The sequence below is a fragment of the Aythya marila genome (genome assembly GCF_965140915.1).
Source record: "Aythya marila genome assembly, chromosome: 1".
NCBI classification, from domain to species: domain Eukaryota; kingdom Metazoa; phylum Chordata; class Aves; order Anseriformes; family Anatidae; genus Aythya; species Aythya marila.
Window position 1 is genome coordinate 191,745,301 of NC_139042.1, and position 18,701 is coordinate 191,764,001.

At 36.3% G+C, this 18,701-nt stretch overlaps 1 protein-coding gene across 3 annotated transcripts in view; it reads right to left on the bottom strand.

Annotated features, from left to right (window-relative positions):
* KIF21A (kinesin family member 21A) overlaps positions 1-18,701 on the bottom strand; it is an 89,422-nt gene that overhangs the window by 28,796 nt on the left and 41,925 nt on the right. For all 3 annotated transcript variants that reach the window (XM_082762334.1, XM_082762335.1, XM_082762333.1), the window contains exons 8-21: positions 16,436-16,631; positions 15,539-15,728; positions 14,794-14,857; positions 13,894-14,097; positions 8,570-8,654; positions 8,273-8,390; positions 6,825-7,013; positions 5,673-5,872; positions 5,143-5,250; positions 4,567-4,635; positions 4,250-4,461; positions 3,438-3,591; positions 2,785-2,985; positions 1,383-1,484 (exon numbers count right to left, since the gene is read on the bottom strand). In XM_082762334.1, coding sequence (XP_082618460.1) covers positions 1,383-1,484; positions 2,785-2,985; positions 3,438-3,591; positions 4,250-4,461; positions 4,567-4,635; positions 5,143-5,250; positions 5,673-5,872; positions 6,825-7,013; positions 8,273-8,390; positions 8,570-8,654; positions 13,894-14,097; positions 14,794-14,857; positions 15,539-15,728; positions 16,436-16,631 — 2,092 coding nt within the window. The remainder of the gene's footprint in view (positions 1-1,382; positions 1,485-2,784; positions 2,986-3,437; positions 3,592-4,249; positions 4,462-4,566; positions 4,636-5,142; positions 5,251-5,672; positions 5,873-6,824; positions 7,014-8,272; positions 8,391-8,569; positions 8,655-13,893; positions 14,098-14,793; positions 14,858-15,538; positions 15,729-16,435; positions 16,632-18,701) is intronic.

The window sequence follows — 18,701 nt, forward strand, 5'->3', positions numbered from 1 at the left end:
CCTTTTATTATTATTATTATTATTATTATTATTATTAATCTATTACCTATGATACTCTGTAATAAAGCAAAATCAGAACAGTAATCTTTCCTACAGAATTACTCGTTGCACATTCAGCTTTTGCCAGAAGATCTCTCAGTCTAACTTAAGAGAGAATCCATTTTAAGGAAAATTCCCTAGACCCCTGGTTTAGTGGGGCTTTCTTAGCTGAAGAAAGTGTAGCCAGGGAAATTTAGAGGAAAGACTTTCCAAATAGAAGAGAATTTGAAAGGTGAAGGTACAAAGCATCTTCTGAAGTGCTTGCAGGATAGAAGATGACCAAGCGCTACCAATTAAGAAAGTATAGTACTATGGACAAAGATTTGATTCTTATTTTATCCGAACTAAAACAATAGGCATGTTTCAATAGACACATGTGGAAACAAAACAGAAAGCGTGCATGATCAATTTTGCAAGAAAGTCCTTCACATAATGCAACGTTTTACTGTTAATTGAAAGGAGAAATTGTTAACAGAGAAAGTCAGAGACTCCTCTCTCATATATTCTGTTGCAAGGAATCAGGTATGCATTCAACCCAACTAAGGGCTGACAAAACAAATTTTGCAAAAGCCAATGTGGTTATGGGAATTTTCTTCCCAGGTTTCTTCTTGTTTTGTTCTCAAACTTTTTAGACTACCTTAGTCACCATAGTAGTGAATCAAGAAGGCAGAATTAGCCACTGGGACTGGCTCAAAGTTCATTTCAATAGTCCCGAAATCTTTCACTCAATTCCGTGTCATTGAGCATGGCCTCCAAACACAAAGAAAAGAAGCTGCTAGAGCATGTGATACATGTGTGCACATGGTTATAAACTGCCAATTACTCATTTTGAAAGTATTATTTCCCAAAGCTTTAAGAAAAGCCCATCTTGCTCTACTCAAAAGCAGAAGTCTCACCAAAGTGTGCCATGCAACGTTATATTATCCTACCTTAAAACAATTGTTTTAAAAAAGGCTCACATTCTTAAGAAAGTCGCTGAGCTGAGCCAGTCTTTAAAGAGAACATCCTGAGCATTTATTAGGAGGTTGTTGGAAAACATGGAAATACATTATTTATTTGATGCTAATTACCTCATGTAGTTCTTTTAACAGCACTATATTTTTGTAGAATGAAGTGGCCTCTTCTGGGGATTAACAAAACACCAAACGGGTTGAAGCTGACAATGGATCTCAAGGGCCTCCATACTGAGAACCAGCATGACTCAGTAGTGCTGACCTGCTTTGTTAGGTCTGGCTTACTTTCCACAGGTGTAAATTTAAGTTAGCCAGCCTTTCTGTCAGCACAGCTCTGCTCCTGATACATGGCACAGTTCTGACACACACACATTTCGCTTGCTACATTACCTTATTGATACCCATCGTGAGGAAGTGATCAAGCAAATATCGAGCTTCTGTCAAAGTGCAAGCATTAATCACCGCTGTTACATCCAAGGTCTCTCCCTCTTCCTACACGTGCACCAATAAAAGAGTCAGGTGGTAAGGAAAAAAATGCATTTTTGAAATTACTTAATAATTTCTTACTCATAGAAAATAGAAACAGTGCGGATGCTCCAATATTGCCCAATTATTCCCTTGGCTACCTCTAAACTATGCCTGACAGTCTTTTTTTTCCAAACTATCCACCAAAATATTCCATTGTACAGACTCTGCAGCCTTCCAATTCTTCCATTTATTTCCTGTTAGAAAACTCTTACTAATCTGTAACTCATACACTTCCTTTCTAAGCTATTCACAGTGGATACAGAAAGAAATTTATTTCTTTAGTCTCTGCTCCCTTTGTGTATTTGAAGACTTCTCCCCCTAGTCTTCTCATTATTTTTCTTCTGATTATTCTCAGTCAGTATTAAGCACTCAGGTACCCTTAGGAATTAAGAAGTCTTTTGTGTTCACTATTTTATTGTCAGTATAAAGTCCTGTAACCTTGCACTACACTGTCCAAAATTCAAGAAATCCTGATGCAAATAAAACAGTAAGAGCTACTGGTAACACAACATGCTTTAATGCACAAATTAGGCCAAGGTAACAGAGGGAGAACTCAAAGACTGCTATGTAAAAACAGTGGTTAAGTCTTACAGTTCAGACTTCATATTACCACGCACTGAGGGATCTAAGAGACTGTACCTGGTGGCTTCCTCCTGCTAGATCATGTATGTTACGATGCACATTACAAATTTTCACATTTCACTGCTTTACATCAATCATAATAGTAACTTAATAAGGGAGGATGTCTGTCTGAGGTCAGTCCTAAACAAGCAACTTCAACTGAAAAGCCTCCTTAGTTACAGAAAGCCATTGTTCCATAATTGGAAATTTACTAAAGGGCAATAGGTAATAAAAGTAATTGACATAAATGCTAACATACAAAACTACTTATGTATATTTAAACCATATGAAAACAACACAAGGGACTAGAAGTATATCTACTGCTGCAGGAAGAGGATAAAAGCTGGTAACTTTTGGTCCCAAGAATTACATTAATATGATACCAGCAGAATAGAAGGCATCAGTTTCAATGTTTAAACACTTTGTGTATTAACTTGCATTATAGTATCAACACTAAAACTCAGACCTGAAGGTCCAGTTGCATTTACATCCTTCATTTCAGGCTTCACTTAATTTTTCACCAACTTCCAGTTCCTTTATACAACCAAAACAAATTTTGTTTCTAAACAGAAACAGTTTCAAGGCTAACACAGTTGTTTTTTGTTTTCAGTCTTTCCATTATTTCAATTAATATTTGACCTACCTTTGCTTCTTCCATTTGCATGATGTTTGCTTGGCAGTCAGAAATGCTGTCATTAATGTAGTCTATATTTGCAGTTAGTGATTCCATCTCTTCGTTTATATTTTGGACATTTCTATCTGCTTCACTGCCACCCCCATCCTTGATGAGCCTCTCCCTTTTCTTTGAAAGTTTTTCTCTTCGTTTTGTAAGCTCTTCACGTTGCTATTTTCCCCAAAGACATAATATGACATAAAAATTAGTAAACACTTAGAGCACTTAAGTGCCCTTATTCTGTTTTCTTTTCCTTCTTAAAATTTAACTAGCACGTCATTATTTTTATTATATTTTATTATATAATTTAATAAAATAAAATAAAATGTAATAAAATTATATTTTATTATTATATTTTATTATTTCTATGTGAACAAAGAAATTCTACAGGTAAATATTTTAATATATTTACACATGATCCCATTAATGTGTTTTTCTTTACTAAGCACAGAAAGCCCATCTCCAAACGCTTACTAGAGTTAAAAGCTTCTTCATTGCCTGCAAGGGATTCCAAGTCACTTTGCCTATGCCACCATCCCAGCAATATATTTACAACAAATGTAAATAAACTACTCTTTATTTAATATGACCACATAGCCAATAGTCCATAGTAGGTCACCCACCGTAAGTAACCTGTTCATATCTGCCTCCATATTGGAAATGGTCATCCTCTGCATGATGATATCAGTCACTCTGCGTTCAAGTAACTGCCACTTCATCCTGGCTGCCTTTGAGGAATAAACTCGTGTTGTCACTGCTTTCCGCTGATATTTCTTTCTGTTATAAATTCAAGAGAAACATACAGCTAAGTCTAAAGTAGTCCAGGCTTGAAGAGGGAAACTATCAGGCCAGAATATTTTTCTGGAACAACTTAAATTTCTTGCAGAATTTCCTGCAGTTTGTCAAAATGCACCAGAAACCTACGTGCACCCTGCACTGAACTCTACTACACTTAAATTTATAGCATTTGTTAAAAAAAATGTATCAGCACTGCGGCATCTTGAAATTCAGTGCCACCGAAGAATCATTCCCTGTTTAACAAGAAAATGTGCTTCAAGCTGCAGCGGAAGCCCATCAGTAAAGCTAATGTATTACACTGGGTTTTACAACAAGATTATTGTTGAAAATAAGAACATTACGGGCCTTGGACCCATAAGGACATTTCTTTGAAACAGATTAACTGGATTTTGAAAATTTTGTGCATCTTAATACACTTTATCCTTTAATGTCATTTTAAATTATTCCACGCTTACTTAAGCCCACAAAATGAAAATTATATTTGGTAATGGTAAAATGACTGTTTTATGAGCATTACATGACAGCAGTCTGAAAAATACCAATGACTGCAATATGTACCATTAGCATGAATATCTGCTATAAAGCTCATGCAATTTCCAGTTCTCTTAAGAAAGTACTAAAGAGTTTTAATCCTTACCCTGTTCCATTTGTTGCAGTTACAGACAACGCTTGAACCCTTGCAACAGGGATTCTCATCTTCTGCTGTGCTGCTGTTCTGGAGCCATCGTGCTCAACTGATGAGCTAGAACTTGGTTCCTGAATTGGATGCTCAGGCAGACTCAGCTTTCGACTTACTTTTCCTGCTGCTTTATCAGACAGAGGCCTTACTTGCCGACGAAGGGCTGTGACCTGAAACAGAGCGAAAAGACACAATTACCCTGAAACTCCATTCTAAGTTGCAGCAACACAGTGTTATTCTGCTTTCAATAATGTGTTATTGTTTTACCACAGTACCTCTTCAGTTTTGCGACGTAAGATTACTTCTTGATTTCTCTTCTGAGCTTCCAGAAGCTTGAGCTGGTGCTGTGGAAAAAACAAAAGCAACAGATGATATTCCTTCCATTCTCTGCCACAATGAATCACTGTATTAAAGAAAAGAAAAGAAAAAAACAACAACTTTATACACTAATGTAAGTTTGCATAAATATTGTGACATGAAGGGTCCAGTCAGAATGGTTTCTTGCTCTTTCTAGGACAGAATGACAGTACATTTTTCACTATAGTTATTCTCTACCAAAAAGACCACTTGCATGCAAATAAGGTGATAGCAACAGTTTTGTAAAGATTCATTAATAAAACAACACTGATGTACATATTCAGCAAGTCTTCCATTTTTTGTTGCACTTATCACTTGAAGCTAGGAACTGAGTTATCACGTAAGTCAAATTATGTGCATTTTGACTGGCAAAAGTATACAGGTACATGCCTGCCTCAGTAAATACATTTACACAGGGCACATGCTGGCTAATGGATGCGCATCTTAACAATAGCTACTTATTCCAGATGAAAGTTCTCTATCTCTTTAATCACCTCTCGTTTGCGTTGCTCCTTTTTAAGTTGTGCAATTTCTCTATTTCTTCTAGACTCAGTCATTCGAGCTTTCTCCTGTTCTTCTTTCATTTGTTTCATCAGGCGAACCTGTGAAGAAGTCATCACTTAGAAAAGCTGTTTGCACTGAAGTGCTATTCCCAGTCCCCACCATATAAAGGTTTTTTTTTTCCCTCCAAACTACCATCTTTCAGTATATTACATGCTTTTAGCAATTTCCCTTCTCCATCTAATGTGTCTTTTTCACTCAGTACTGAATAACAAGTAATAAGCAGCACAAGCTTCTCCACATGTTTGATGCAGTAATATCCGTTCATTAATCCTAAAAGGGCTCCCCACACACATGTGCACACACAGGAATAGCATAGTCTTCAAATCTTTTCTGTTTTCAGTCTTTTGAGCAGCTGACAGCAAGAACAGAATTATCCAGTGGATAAACGCAGAGATGATCTCAATCCATCTTCCACTGAACAAACACTCATTGTAAGAGACTTAAAAATACTGAAATATACCTTAGTTTTCTTCATCTCTGTCACCTCCTGCTGCAGTTTCTTCAGTTGCTTTTCATATTGAGACTGATTCTTAAGCAACCGTGCATGTTCCTTTTGAGCTGTTTGAAGTCTCTGCAGTTCTTTATTCATGGCTTGGAGTTTCTTTTCATATTCTGACTTGATTTTTTTTGCCTTTTCTTCTGAATAGGTCTCTACAGAACCTAGAACAAAAGGGAATTCTTAGTCTGCTTTTGTTTACAATGTTTTCATTTTGCCAGCCACAGCAGAAGACTCTTTCCTCTGCTTTTAGCATTTTTCACAATATTTGAAAAACGTCATTTGCATCTAGTTCCTGTCACCTGCACTGTTTCAAGATCTTTATCTTTTATGTCTTCCTGGGTAAGGGATCAAATCTTACTGCTTTCCTTCTGATTTCTTTGCACTCAGCAATAAATATCCAAATACCTGAAGACACAGATATGCGCATGCTTGCTCACTCATACACATACAAGATCACAAGAACAGTCAAACCAGGTCCTTAGAGACATCAGGCCTAAAAACCACTTTCTGATGCTGATCAAAAGGGAAGGTCTAAGGAAGGATAAGGGAATAGCAAAAGCATACAGAGTAAATATGATAAAGTATATACAGTATATTTTTAAAAGAAATAATAGAAACAAACCAATAAAAAAAAAAAAACTTCCCCCAAACTTCAAATTATTCATGGCTCAATTAATGCCACAATTAATTTTTCATCTTAACACGACTCTATGTAAATCTGTGGTAGCCAGTAAAACTTCTCTGCAAGGCCACTTTGATTTTCATTCTTATTTTAGGCAAGCCAAAGAAAAGGGGGAGGCTGGCACTAAAACAAACTTTTAATTCATGTACTATCTCAAGAACTATGTTAAAAAGAAAATGAGAGTTCCTAGAAAACTGAAAATGCTCATTCAAGTAAATCAAATACCTGTCAGTAGCAGTAATTTTTTTGAGAAAAATCTCTCAATTCTGATAGAAACTAGAATGAAATAAGTATGACTCACTAGCATTTTGGGTACAAACCTGTTTCTGTTTTCTGCAAGTTCCTATGTTTGCAAAAAGAGGCAAGGAAAGTGGCAAACAATTCAACCTGGAGATCTTACCATTTAGATTTAAATAATTTTTACTTCTTACCCAAGTTTTGAAGAACCTGATCTCTTTCAAGCTGCGTGTCTCGAATCTTATGTTGTAGCATCATTAGTTTCTCCTCATACTGTTTTTTCAGTGTTTGCAGTCTTCGCTGGCTGTTTTCTAGCTCGTCTATCAGTTTCTGCTTAATGGCTATTTCACAGGTGATATTTGCCAAGTCAGCCTGATAATTTTCTGAAATAAAAAGATATGGATAATTAAGATTTCTGTTAACAGAATGGTTACCACATAAATATGGATTCCCCCTGCAATGTTAAGGTCATTTCCTGATGTGTAGCTGTACACAGGAAAACTCTAAATGAAACACAATGAAGCAAGTGAAACCATTACTGAAATTCATGACAAAGTCTCCTCCTTAAACATTCTCCATGATAGAACTGGGAAAGAGGGAGGAAAAGATCTCTCTCATTGGAACTTAGTTGCCCAAATGTTTTAATTCTTTACAGTTAAAACTCACCATCAGCAGTCTCTCCTAAACTATAACTCCTAACTATAGAAGTTATTTAGACTGTGAGACCTGAATCACCTCAGGGCTGGAGAACAACTTTGATTTTATAACCTGCTGAGTTTATGATTCAAAGTCTGGCTGTTGCCAAACTCCAATGGGAGACTTTCCCTTCTCTAGCTCTTGAAAAAAATACTGCCAAAATCCTAAGAGAGTAGCTGTCTCATTCACATAAGTGGAATGAGGCAGGGACTGAAACCAGTCAGAGTGAAAAGTAAGGAAAAAGGATTAGCCCAAGGTTTATAGAAGTTTAACTAATTTATTTGATGAGTTGGGTCTTTTTTTTGGTTTAAGATTATGTGCTCCAGATTTATTTATTTATTTTAGGTTCTGCAAATGCTGCTAATTGCTTGTGACTCTCAAACAGGAAGCAATCAGCAGACTTGCTTTGCCCATTTGGCCCAACTCACAGGAGTGAATTGCTGGTAATGCTAGCTGTCACTCTAGCAATATTAATTTGCATGCCACAAGTACACCAGCTGTTGATGCTTCAACATAAATAGACACGACCTCTGCAAAATTAGGAAGGCTGACGGACTCCCAGCATTTCAAAATTAAATGTTACCCATGCCCAAATTAGCAAAATGGGAGCTGTCACTGTGGTGATTAGTCCAGAGTCATAAAAATAACCAAATACTTAAGCCTTTCACATCAGGTATTCTAACTAAAGAAGAAAAGTGTTGTTAAGCACCTGATGGCTTCTCTTCAGTTTTAAAGCCAGTATTGGGATGCTTAATCAGATGTAGATTATATATTTTAGCATCAAAGGCAACAAAGAATTCCCTGGACATACAATCCACAGAGTATTATTAACAGTGGGTTGACAACATGCTATCTGGGCTGCCTCAAAAAATCAAAAACAACAAATAAAAAGAATTGCAGATAGTGTTTGTACCAAAAATTCTACAAAATATTGCACTGATATCACCTTTTTCATCAGAGTCAGAATCTGACTCATCTGAGCTTTCAACAACTTCCATGTCATCTTCATCCTCATCATCTTCCTCTTCTTCATCTTCATGATCACTTGCTTCCTGAATTTCCTCCTACAAAACATAGAGGAGAAAGACATTAAAACATGCCCACGCTTCACCTCCCATTTGCTTCCTATTATCACCGGGAAGCAACAATATTCACCTGACTCATTCCTAATTTTCTTTCTATAACCTTGTAAATCTGTACACAGAGAATAAATAAATCAACACAAGTACTTATAAATACTTACTGCTTCCAATTCATTATTCTCCCTCTCCGAAGTGCCTTTTTCATCTCTCTTCTCTTGCTCGTTATCTGTGTTGTCATCTTTAACACTAGCAGAAGAGGCACATACACAAAATATTCATAAACTGAAATGGCAAGTGCTTCCCATCCCCCAAACCTATAAGTTGTAATTTTAAATAAAGATGAAAAACAAAGTGCATACAAAGGTATAAATGTTGGGCATGGGTAAAACACAACTTCCAAATTCCCACAGAGCATAAAATAATGCTTAATCACTTTCAATCCTAGCTTACACAATATTAACGAGTATCACATATTTTTAATCCATATTGCGCAGCAGGGACGATCAAAATACAAATCTTTGTAAACTGCAGAAGTATTCTTTTTGCATGGAAGTTGCAGTGTACCCAAAATAGCTTTTACTAAACACAGAAAAACGTGTGCAGGTGCAATAAACATTTATAGATGTTACTACACTCTCGATCTATGACAGAGCCTAACATGCCTATGATCATCTGAAATCTTATGCATAAACCCTAAGAGAAAATTTCCTAACCTATTGTACCACACCTACTCTTTGGATCAGTTATCTACCTGGACATCAAGGGAACGCTCAAAATAGGCGTTGATTGATACAACAACAAAAAGAGTTGAGAAAGACTGAATTTTTGAAACAGGATTGCATCTCAAAAAGGAACTTTTCCCAACAATTAACATTGCATTTCAGTATGTTTCCATGCTTCTGTTTTTCAGAGTATGGTTCAAAATGTATTTAAATGCTAAGTACCTTTATATTTTTTCCTCTTTTAAGGACCTGAACTGTGAACTGTAATTGTAACTATGGCTCATCAATTTTTATTGTTACTATTATTTTTAGAGTGCAGAGCTTAGATACCGCATGCCAATGTTAAAATTCAAAAATTGATGGCACTCTGCAAATTCTCGTGGACCAAGTATCAGTCCCTCTAGAATTACACATGCAAAACCCAAACAATCCCCAATAGCCAGGAAATTGTGACAGAACAGGGATAGACACAAGGGGAAGGGAGCACTGAGAGACCAAACTCTGACAAATCCAGTCCTCAGTGCTGTGACAAGACAGGTTCAACAGATTTGAGAAACTACTCAAATTTAGAAGTCACTTTTAAGACAGAGCTCTATTCTAAAGAGCACTGGTTACAGTGCTAGATGGTTCCTTCTGCCCTACTCATCACCAGTGAAACTGAATCCAGCTACAGCTGACGATGAGCAAGGCAGAGGGCATTCACTTTGATCTGCTGAATCCATGCAGCAGTGTGGAGGCTGGAAGTAAAAAGCTGACCCAGATTTGTCCAGAAAACAAATGCCAGACAAAAAACACTGAGCTTTGCAATCTTATTTCCACAGATTCTCATCTTACTCAGCCCACAACATGCTCTGTTTCACATGGACTAATAAGCTTAAATGTTAATAAATCGTAGCTCTAATCTTCATACAGATCAAGAGAAGTTCCCAGGTTCCCTTCTGCACACAGTACGGAGCTCACCACTACAGAGAACTTGTGTTCTGCTTAATAAATGGGAGAAGACAGGAGGAAGGAGACCCAGCAGCTCCTCCAGACAGAACCAGGATGCTTAATAGGTATACTACTGATCTGCAGATTCACGTCATCATCCTACATGAATCCAGTGTGGGTTTTTTCAATCAAAGTAGACAGCTGACAAATAAAAGCTCCTTTACTTTAGTTTTTAAGGATAGTGTGTTTCTCTTTTTAGTCATAGAGCCTTTAATATAACTGCTCTCCATCTATTACCTTGGCTGAAATTGAACTGAAAGAATGGTCAAGGCTTCAGTAATGCGATTTCGAGAAAATCAAAGGGACTGTGAGCGGACTTAACTGAAGTATGAAGGTCACATGCCAAAATTATTATGGTGGTATACTGCCTGCTATACGTTACCTATTATATGAGCTACAGAACTTTCCTCCTGCCCTTCATCCCATACAGGACATGCAAGAAAGAAATCTACTTAGTTCTACAGCGGCTCCCAAAGGCACCACCAGCCCACAACTGCTTGCAATCCCAAAGTCAACCTCAACTCCACAACAGAAGTTTCCTCCTCGACACTTGCTGAAAGCCAAAACAGGACAGAATTCTGAAAAGCTGAAGGATCTACTTTTGAGGTACTTATGAATCTACCCAACTTCTTTCCATGTATGACAACCACTTAATTGAAATTACAGTTAATTAAAAACCTGGGAAATATTCCAACCTTCTTTCTTCTTGACTGCTTTCCTCAAGTTTCTGTAGCCTTCAAAAGCACGAGGTACAGTATTGGAAGGCCAAGCCAATGAAGGACAAACCAGACAGTGAAAAGCAAAAGTGATAAGAAGGTAAAAAATGATATATGAGCTTGTGGAGTTTAAAAACGAAATTTTAAAAGATATCGTCAAGAGACAACAAGTAGTAAAAAGGCAATACATTTTGCACAGTTGGAAAGTAAATAGAAAACAAAGCAGCAGCATTTTTAGGTTATCTAATCTGTCACTGTCAACAACCGTAAATTCAAATTACACTAATGAAGTTTTAGATATAGAAAATATGTTTCCTTTTGAGAGTTATTTCTAACATGGATTCAAAAATCTCTTAGTTCTTAAAAAAAAGCAACAAAAAACACAAAGACACTCTATCTTCTTTTGCCACTTAAAATTGGAAGAACTGAAAAGTTCAATAAGTACTGTCACTGAAACAAAGTTGCATATCCTCAGCAATATAACAAGACAAAAATAATGCACTAGTTTTATTTATATGTTGGTAAGATATCATAATGTAAAATACTAATGAGATTTTTTTAGTAATATTCCAAATAATATATTCTGAATATAATTCATACCACCTTTTTTTCAAACTGCAATTTTTTGTTGTTTTTTGGAGTCTTGTTATTTGTTTTTAAGTAAAAAGAATTGCAGTTTATTTTCTCTGGGATTCAAAAAGTAGATGCCAGTGATTACTTGTTATTTAAAAAAATGCCTCAGAAGCAATGAGATGGATAAAATGTTAGTATTTTTACTTGTACTTTTTCCTCCTTAACAAATGGTGATGTAGCAGCAAAGAAGCATCTGGATGACTTAACAGTAGAGATGGCTTAAATTTCAAGAACTAATTAAATTCTCCATGTTCCCTTTATTTGGGAGTTTTGAATGTGAGCCTATTTCACACTGCCTGCTATCTTACTGCAGTACCAGCTAGGAGCTAACATGCTGAACCACATGGCATTTTATTGCTAATTTAGTTTAATAAAGGTTAGGGAAGTCAAAAGACTTCAAAAACTGTCAAAAAGACAGTCAAAAACTGTTTCCAATAATCTTTATGACAGATGCTTATTAAAGGCTACAGATATGAAGCAGTACATACCTGCTGCTCATTCAAAAACTGCCTCTTAGATCTTCAGGCTACCTCAGAACAACTTGGAGGAGTTGTATGTGTTTAAGACAATGCACCTTTAATCAAACATGCTGACCCTTAACCAGAAAATGAGCAGATCAAGAAAGGTAGCAGATGGGGCGGAGTGAGTAACTAGGCTTACCAATCCCATTTTAATTGGAAACTGCTAGTTAGACATCTTTAAAACAATAGTACAGTAAAAGCAGCTAAATGCCTGTAGAAAACAGAAGTAGAGCAAAGAATCCCTACCAAACTGCAGGGTAAATAGTCCCTTTGCAATACATTAGCATACCTATTGCCAATTCCTGAAATTTCAATAGGATCAAAATTTACAATGATGTAACCTGAACACAGGCTTTACATTTCATTAATCAGATGGAAGCACTCTGCAAATGGATAATCCCTCAAATTCTGTCATTTCCTAGCATCTGGGGAATCTTTAAGATGCTTTTATATCTTAGCATCTCTATCTTTTATAAGATAAAGATACTTCTTAGCAACTTAACAAACGCACCTCAGAAATACAACATTATTTAGCAATCTGCAGGCAAGCCATTGGATAGACTTAATCCATACCAGCACTTTGATAGCATGATCCCATTTTAAAGTACACAAAACCCACTTTGAAACATAGGCTGGCCACCAAAAGGGCTCTTCCAATTTCAAATTTTCTACAGTTCCCTACTACTTTTTTACTACTGCTCTTTTTTCTAGTGTAGAAAACTTCCCAAAGTGTTTTTCTTTGTTTCATTCTTGGGTGTTTTGGGGTTGGTTTTTATTCCTGTTTGTCTGGTGGAGGGTTTTTGTTTTCTAAGTGAACATCTCCTACAAATAAGAGGTATTACCACCATCTTTTTGTTCAATATATTAAAGAACACATTCAAGCCTTGGGCTGAACAGAGGCAAGAGGATTCTGCTGATTTCATGTAATACTTCCACCCTCTCCTCAAGTTCCTACAAACATGACACACAAAAATCTATCTAAATCCCCATGAAAGTTTCCCAACAAAATGAGATGCAAAGAAAGAATCCAGTTATCATTAAAAGGAGTATTTTCCAAAAGAATCAGACATTCATATAATATATGGATTTATAGATAAGACCCCAAATCGCAAGGGTGTTTAGTCTCACTAACCCAAAGATACTTCACATTTCTACCACATTTCAGGCTTGCACCATTTTAGATTTACTTGCAGAAAAAGCCTGAAGGGCCATTAGTAGAAAGAGTAATAGAGTAGAAGCATGGAGAATTTCAAGAAAGAATGAAATATCTTTAACAGAATCATAGTCTTGGAGTACACAAACAAACCCTTGCTGTACTAACTGCTGTCTGAACAGGCATTTATATTGATGTCTATGAGCATTTTAGTAGATGAGAAACTGGATAGCAAAAAACAGCAAAGCACGATGTTGCAGAGAAGTAGGAAACCTCAAATTAAAAACATTCATAAAAGCAGAAGATAGAGAAAGCAAAAGAAGCCATTCCAAGAGCTACCAAAGAATTCCCAGCTATTCAGAATATCTTTTCTTCAGAAAGTTTTATCACTTTTGACACAAGGCAGAAAAAAAACACATAATTTTTGTTCTTGAAAATTTCTTTTGAACTTCAGATGCTTAAAAGAATTTATGGAGAGCACCTGTGATTTTACTGTTGTGCAAAATTATAAAATATAAAAAAGTCATTAAATTGGAGACACTCATTCTACAAATACTCTATACTTCATTGGAAGAAAAGATGCAAGAGAAAAACACCTACAAATTCAACGTGTAAAAGGGTTTGTAGACACAGCAGTTCCAAAACCAAACCCACACACCAACAATGAATTTTAAATTCTCAAAGCTAAGAAAATAACACATTCCTTTACTAATTAAAAGTAAATAAATAACACTATAATTTATACACCACCTCTTTTTCTTTTTCCTTTCTTTTTTTTTCAGCTTTTCTAGATCTTTCTTGGCTATATCTAGAATTTCCATTGTCTCTTTTTCGGAAGAAAGCATGGAAGCAGAAAATGCTGATGGTCCACCAAAGTATGTGGATCTTGTTGAAGCTCTTGACAAGTTGCGTCGAAGATTTTCATTCACTGCTTCACTTTCTAATAATTTTGCTCTTAAAAAAAAAAAAGACAAGTATAATTCTTTAGTATCTGTAACTGCAATGCATTATCTTCAGTTTTAAAAGAAACTGCAACACAAGGTGAAGTTTTATCAAATACAAGCATTGTAAATCCCTGCTCAGAGCATTTTACACAATGAGTACAGACATTGCACATGTATCATATGCATATACCCAAATGGACAAATATATTTATAGAGGGACACACACATATACAGATACATACAGTGCCTGCACACAAGTATATACTTTACACGAAAGCTGCTGCATTATGTATCTGTAACATTAAGTGAGAATAGGCCAAATAATTTTTTTTGCAATAATGCAGCTCCAAGAAAGTGAAATATAAATATCTAGGATGTTTAATACCTTTAATTTATTTTTTTTAATGAGTCATTTCTCAGTAGCATCATTTATACCTGACTACGAAGTTATCATAAAACAATGCTTTTGTGCAACAATATTGAGTCACCATCATCATTCATGTAACAACTGACATTTGTATTGTCTGCTTCATTTTAGTTTTCTTTGGCCAAAAACATCAGATAGTCTTTGAAGCTGAAGGCCCACTGTCCTAAAGCAATCCCCACACAGTAAAACACAATGATCAGTCAACTGAAGTATTTACTTGCTAACACTACTAGTATTTTTTTTTAATAAAAATGATTCAAATACGTATTATTTAAATACCTGAGATCTTCAATTTCCTTGATGTAATTATGAATCATGTTGCTAATTTCTTCATTTCCTTCTCCTTGGAGTGTGGGGGAAATAGTAACAGCATTAATATTTCAATAAAGCTACTAGGCGCAAGGTACCAGCAAAGAGAAATACCCATGCACATTTAGATCTTCTGATTGATGAAAAATATTTCCTCCTTAAGCTGAATTAATGGTTTTATTCCTGTTTGTGATCAGAGTTATTAAAAATAACTTCTTGTATTCCATTTGTTTCTATGTTAACAACTTTTAGTAATGGATGTACAATAAATCAAAAGGAACCTGACCAACAGTGCACAAGAAGAACAATGCATTTGTGGTATTTCATGGCTTGATTGTTCCATGAAGTGAAAAGCAAGCCAACTGTCACCCATCTGTGTTTGGGTCCTCCCAAAGCAAAATGTTTAAGTCCGTGTGTAACTAAGCATAGAATAATTCTTATCCAAAGGGATTATTTCACACTTCCTGCTGTTCACAGGACTACATGAATAGTAAAGTCAGTCCCAAACAATTTCTATCTATAGAAGTCACCAGAAATAGTAGAGAAAAGAGCCAGATGGGGATCTTTCCCTGCCAACGTAGAACCCATGTTACCTTTTCCAAAGTCAACTCTTTGTTCTAAGAGACCCAAGGCAACAAGAATATGTAACTGGTTTGAGTTCATGTACTTATGAAGCAACTTACACACAAGCATGCACAACACACCCACAGCATACCTGCTCTGGCTAGCACTTGGTTGGCCTGATCACTCACAAGCTGTGTTACTCTGGCTCTCAGCGCATCAATAGTCTCTTGCATTGCTTTAATTCTAACACGCAGGTTGTTGTTTTCTGTTTGCAGCATGGCATTTTCATGAAACATGTCATTGATGCTTTCAACACCTTCTTCATCTATAATCCTTTTACCCTTGAGGAAACACATATATTATTACTAGTAAATGCTGATCTACACTTTTTTTTTCTTTTAAACTTAGCAAAGACAAGCCACAGATTGCTTAAAATTCCACATAAATATTCATAGCAAAAGATATTATTCTCTCAAAGAGTTTAAAACAGTATGGATAGTTTTTAAAGCACTGATGTCTGGTCAACATCATTTGGATCCTGCCTGCCCAGCTCCATATTAGCCTGAAATACAAGTTCTTGAGGAGGTTAAGAAATGAAAAGTCAATCTGTATTAAATCAGGATACTCTCTCAAGTATAACAGAGGAAGATGATGCTATTTGGTAACCACATTTACTGCTGAAAGCATTATCTTTAGTTTAAATTTTCAGGAAGAAATGGGCATTGTAAAGTATAAGTATTTAGCTTGTATAATTTAAAAATTATTTTTAAAACACAAATACTTCTAGCTCTCTATTCAGTTTTAAAGCAGTACATAATAACTGTTCACATATTCTTTCATGTGCCAATTTAAACTGTGATCGTTTTCACTTTGAAAGTGACTATTTCTCATCACTAAGAATGAGAGCATTTGGTAATGACTGGAAGTGCTTTATAAGTTAGTGTTATTACTCATTTTTTTTAGTGTGTGAAATGGAACCAGCCAACAGAAAACAAGCTGTAGAACTATAACCAGAAGAAGAGCAGAAATCCTAAAAGGATACACTTACTGTTTTGTATTCCATGAGCTCCATCTGTAGCCGTGTAATCTCACTGCGCAAAGCATTTATTTGTTGACTAGCCCTGTCCTGATTAACCATCACCTTGTTCTTGATGTTTCGTGCCCGATTCGCATACTTCAACGTGTTCAAGGTTTCCATGAAGTCTCGATCTGATGGGCTCACACACGCTATCATGAGAGTTTGACTGCAAGTTACAAACATAGATTAGCTTTACAAATCAAGAACAAAAAGAGTACAGAGGCTATAACAGGTCTTCATATGGAAGGTAAAAAAAGGAGTAGTGATTTCATGACATTTGTGAAAATTTTCTAGACCTAGCTCACTGTAGCAGGAGACTGGCAACCACAAAGTTCCAGCACTGTAACACCTCGTATCACCGTAGCATAGTATAAGAGAGAGATCATTAATTGTTCTACATATAAAATTATAAAAGCAATTAACTGATGTTCCTAGAAATCTTTTTCAAATTATACTCGGTTTTCCTAATCCCATGTAAACTGAGATTAAAGTACTTAAAGGCAACCTGAGGTCTCAAACAGTGATTTGGATCGTGTTAGTTGCCAGGACTCATTAATTCATGAGGTGCCTTCCCACTTAATCTGGAAGCTGCCCAAACACTCATCTTCAGCTGCCCGTATGTGCCCAGAACGTCATAAAATACCTGTCTTCCACCTATACTTTTCTACCGAGATCCAAACTGCCTAAATTCTTCAGCTCCAAATATCTACTATACCAAAAGAAGCCCAAAAGATAGTACTGATCCTCGGTACACCTGGCAAGAAATGTATTAATTCCATGTTTTGCAACACCACTTAAGCTTAGAGCACTTCCATAAAAAGGAGCAATAGTTGAGCTCCATGCCCAAGACAAACAACCACTTTCTGGGCTCCTCTCCACCCTGTAGCCATCCCATCTTGGGATATACAAGGCGAGAACATGCTCCCTGCTCCAAGAAATAGACCGGGGGGGGAAAAAAGGAAAAAAAAAAAAAAAGGAAAGAAAAAAATGTCTTTCATTCCAGCCTAATGTTTTAGTTATTCGCTTGGTAAGGGGAGGAACCAGGATCACCAGGGTCCCTGGAGCACACTCGTTCTCATTTCACATCAGACAACAGCAGTTTGGAGGGGTCAGAGCCAGAACTTCAGCTGTAGATCCTAGCTTAATGGCACCAATATGTCCTAAGTTCTCAACAGACAGGGGAAAACACATATATAGGAGTTGACTGGCTCATCCCCAGCAGGCTTTAGAGGAACGTGCTTCTCTTTGTTGTACGTGGAAGTTTAGGTGCTTGTGTTAGGAGTGCACTGTCTTCAGGGCAACGGAGCAGTATCTGCATTAGGCAGACTGGATCTGATCTTCACCTTCTGTAATTTCAGATCAAGAAAAACAAATTACTCCTTGAAACCCTTTGTGAGGCAAGCGATTAAATTCGCCTTACACACTGGGAAACTAAACTAAAAAGAGTAACTAGCCTGAGGACATGGGAAAGGTTCAGTATATAAAGGACTAGGTTTCTGCAATTCTCTCTCAGACCTCCTGTGCACCATTGCATCACCTCCCCAGACTTGTGGAGTTTAGTCATAAAGATAAGAACATGCTACATTAAGGAAATAATAATAATTCTGAGATCAGAACTACTTGTGCTTTCAGTTCAGAATTTGATTACTTTTCTAAGCCTCAGACAACTGGTTCTGCTAGCTTTCTTAAAAACTGAGCAACTCAAACTCCACTTTCCCATCTGCATTTTGTAGTGGACTCATTTTTAAACACCATTCTACTCCTTTTATTTTTCCACTTCTTTAAAATGCCTCCCTGAAATCTAGGGCGTGCTCCATATTTTAACTTGAATAATTCAAGAAACATTAATGCTTAAATGCTGCTTCAGAACTGTTACAGAATTATATTTGTATTCTAACCTGAATATATATTCTATCTTTTAACCTGAATCACTACCAGCAAATCTTTTTAAGTATTCAAAAAAAGAAAGGATAATGTGGACTGTAGTACCTAGGGTGGAATTTGGAAAGCTATGGAAAAGACTAGAAGGAATCTAATCATCTGATTTCCCAGAGGAAAAAAAATGCATATTGATTAAAATTTAGCTTTCCCACAGTTCGTTTGCTAAAGCATGGATATGAAATTATTTAAGTTGTGATACAATGTGCAACTCTTCCTTAACAACAAACTACTAATTTTTACCTGCCTTATCATGTATATTACATAAATAAAAATGAGGGGTGGGAGAAAAAAAATA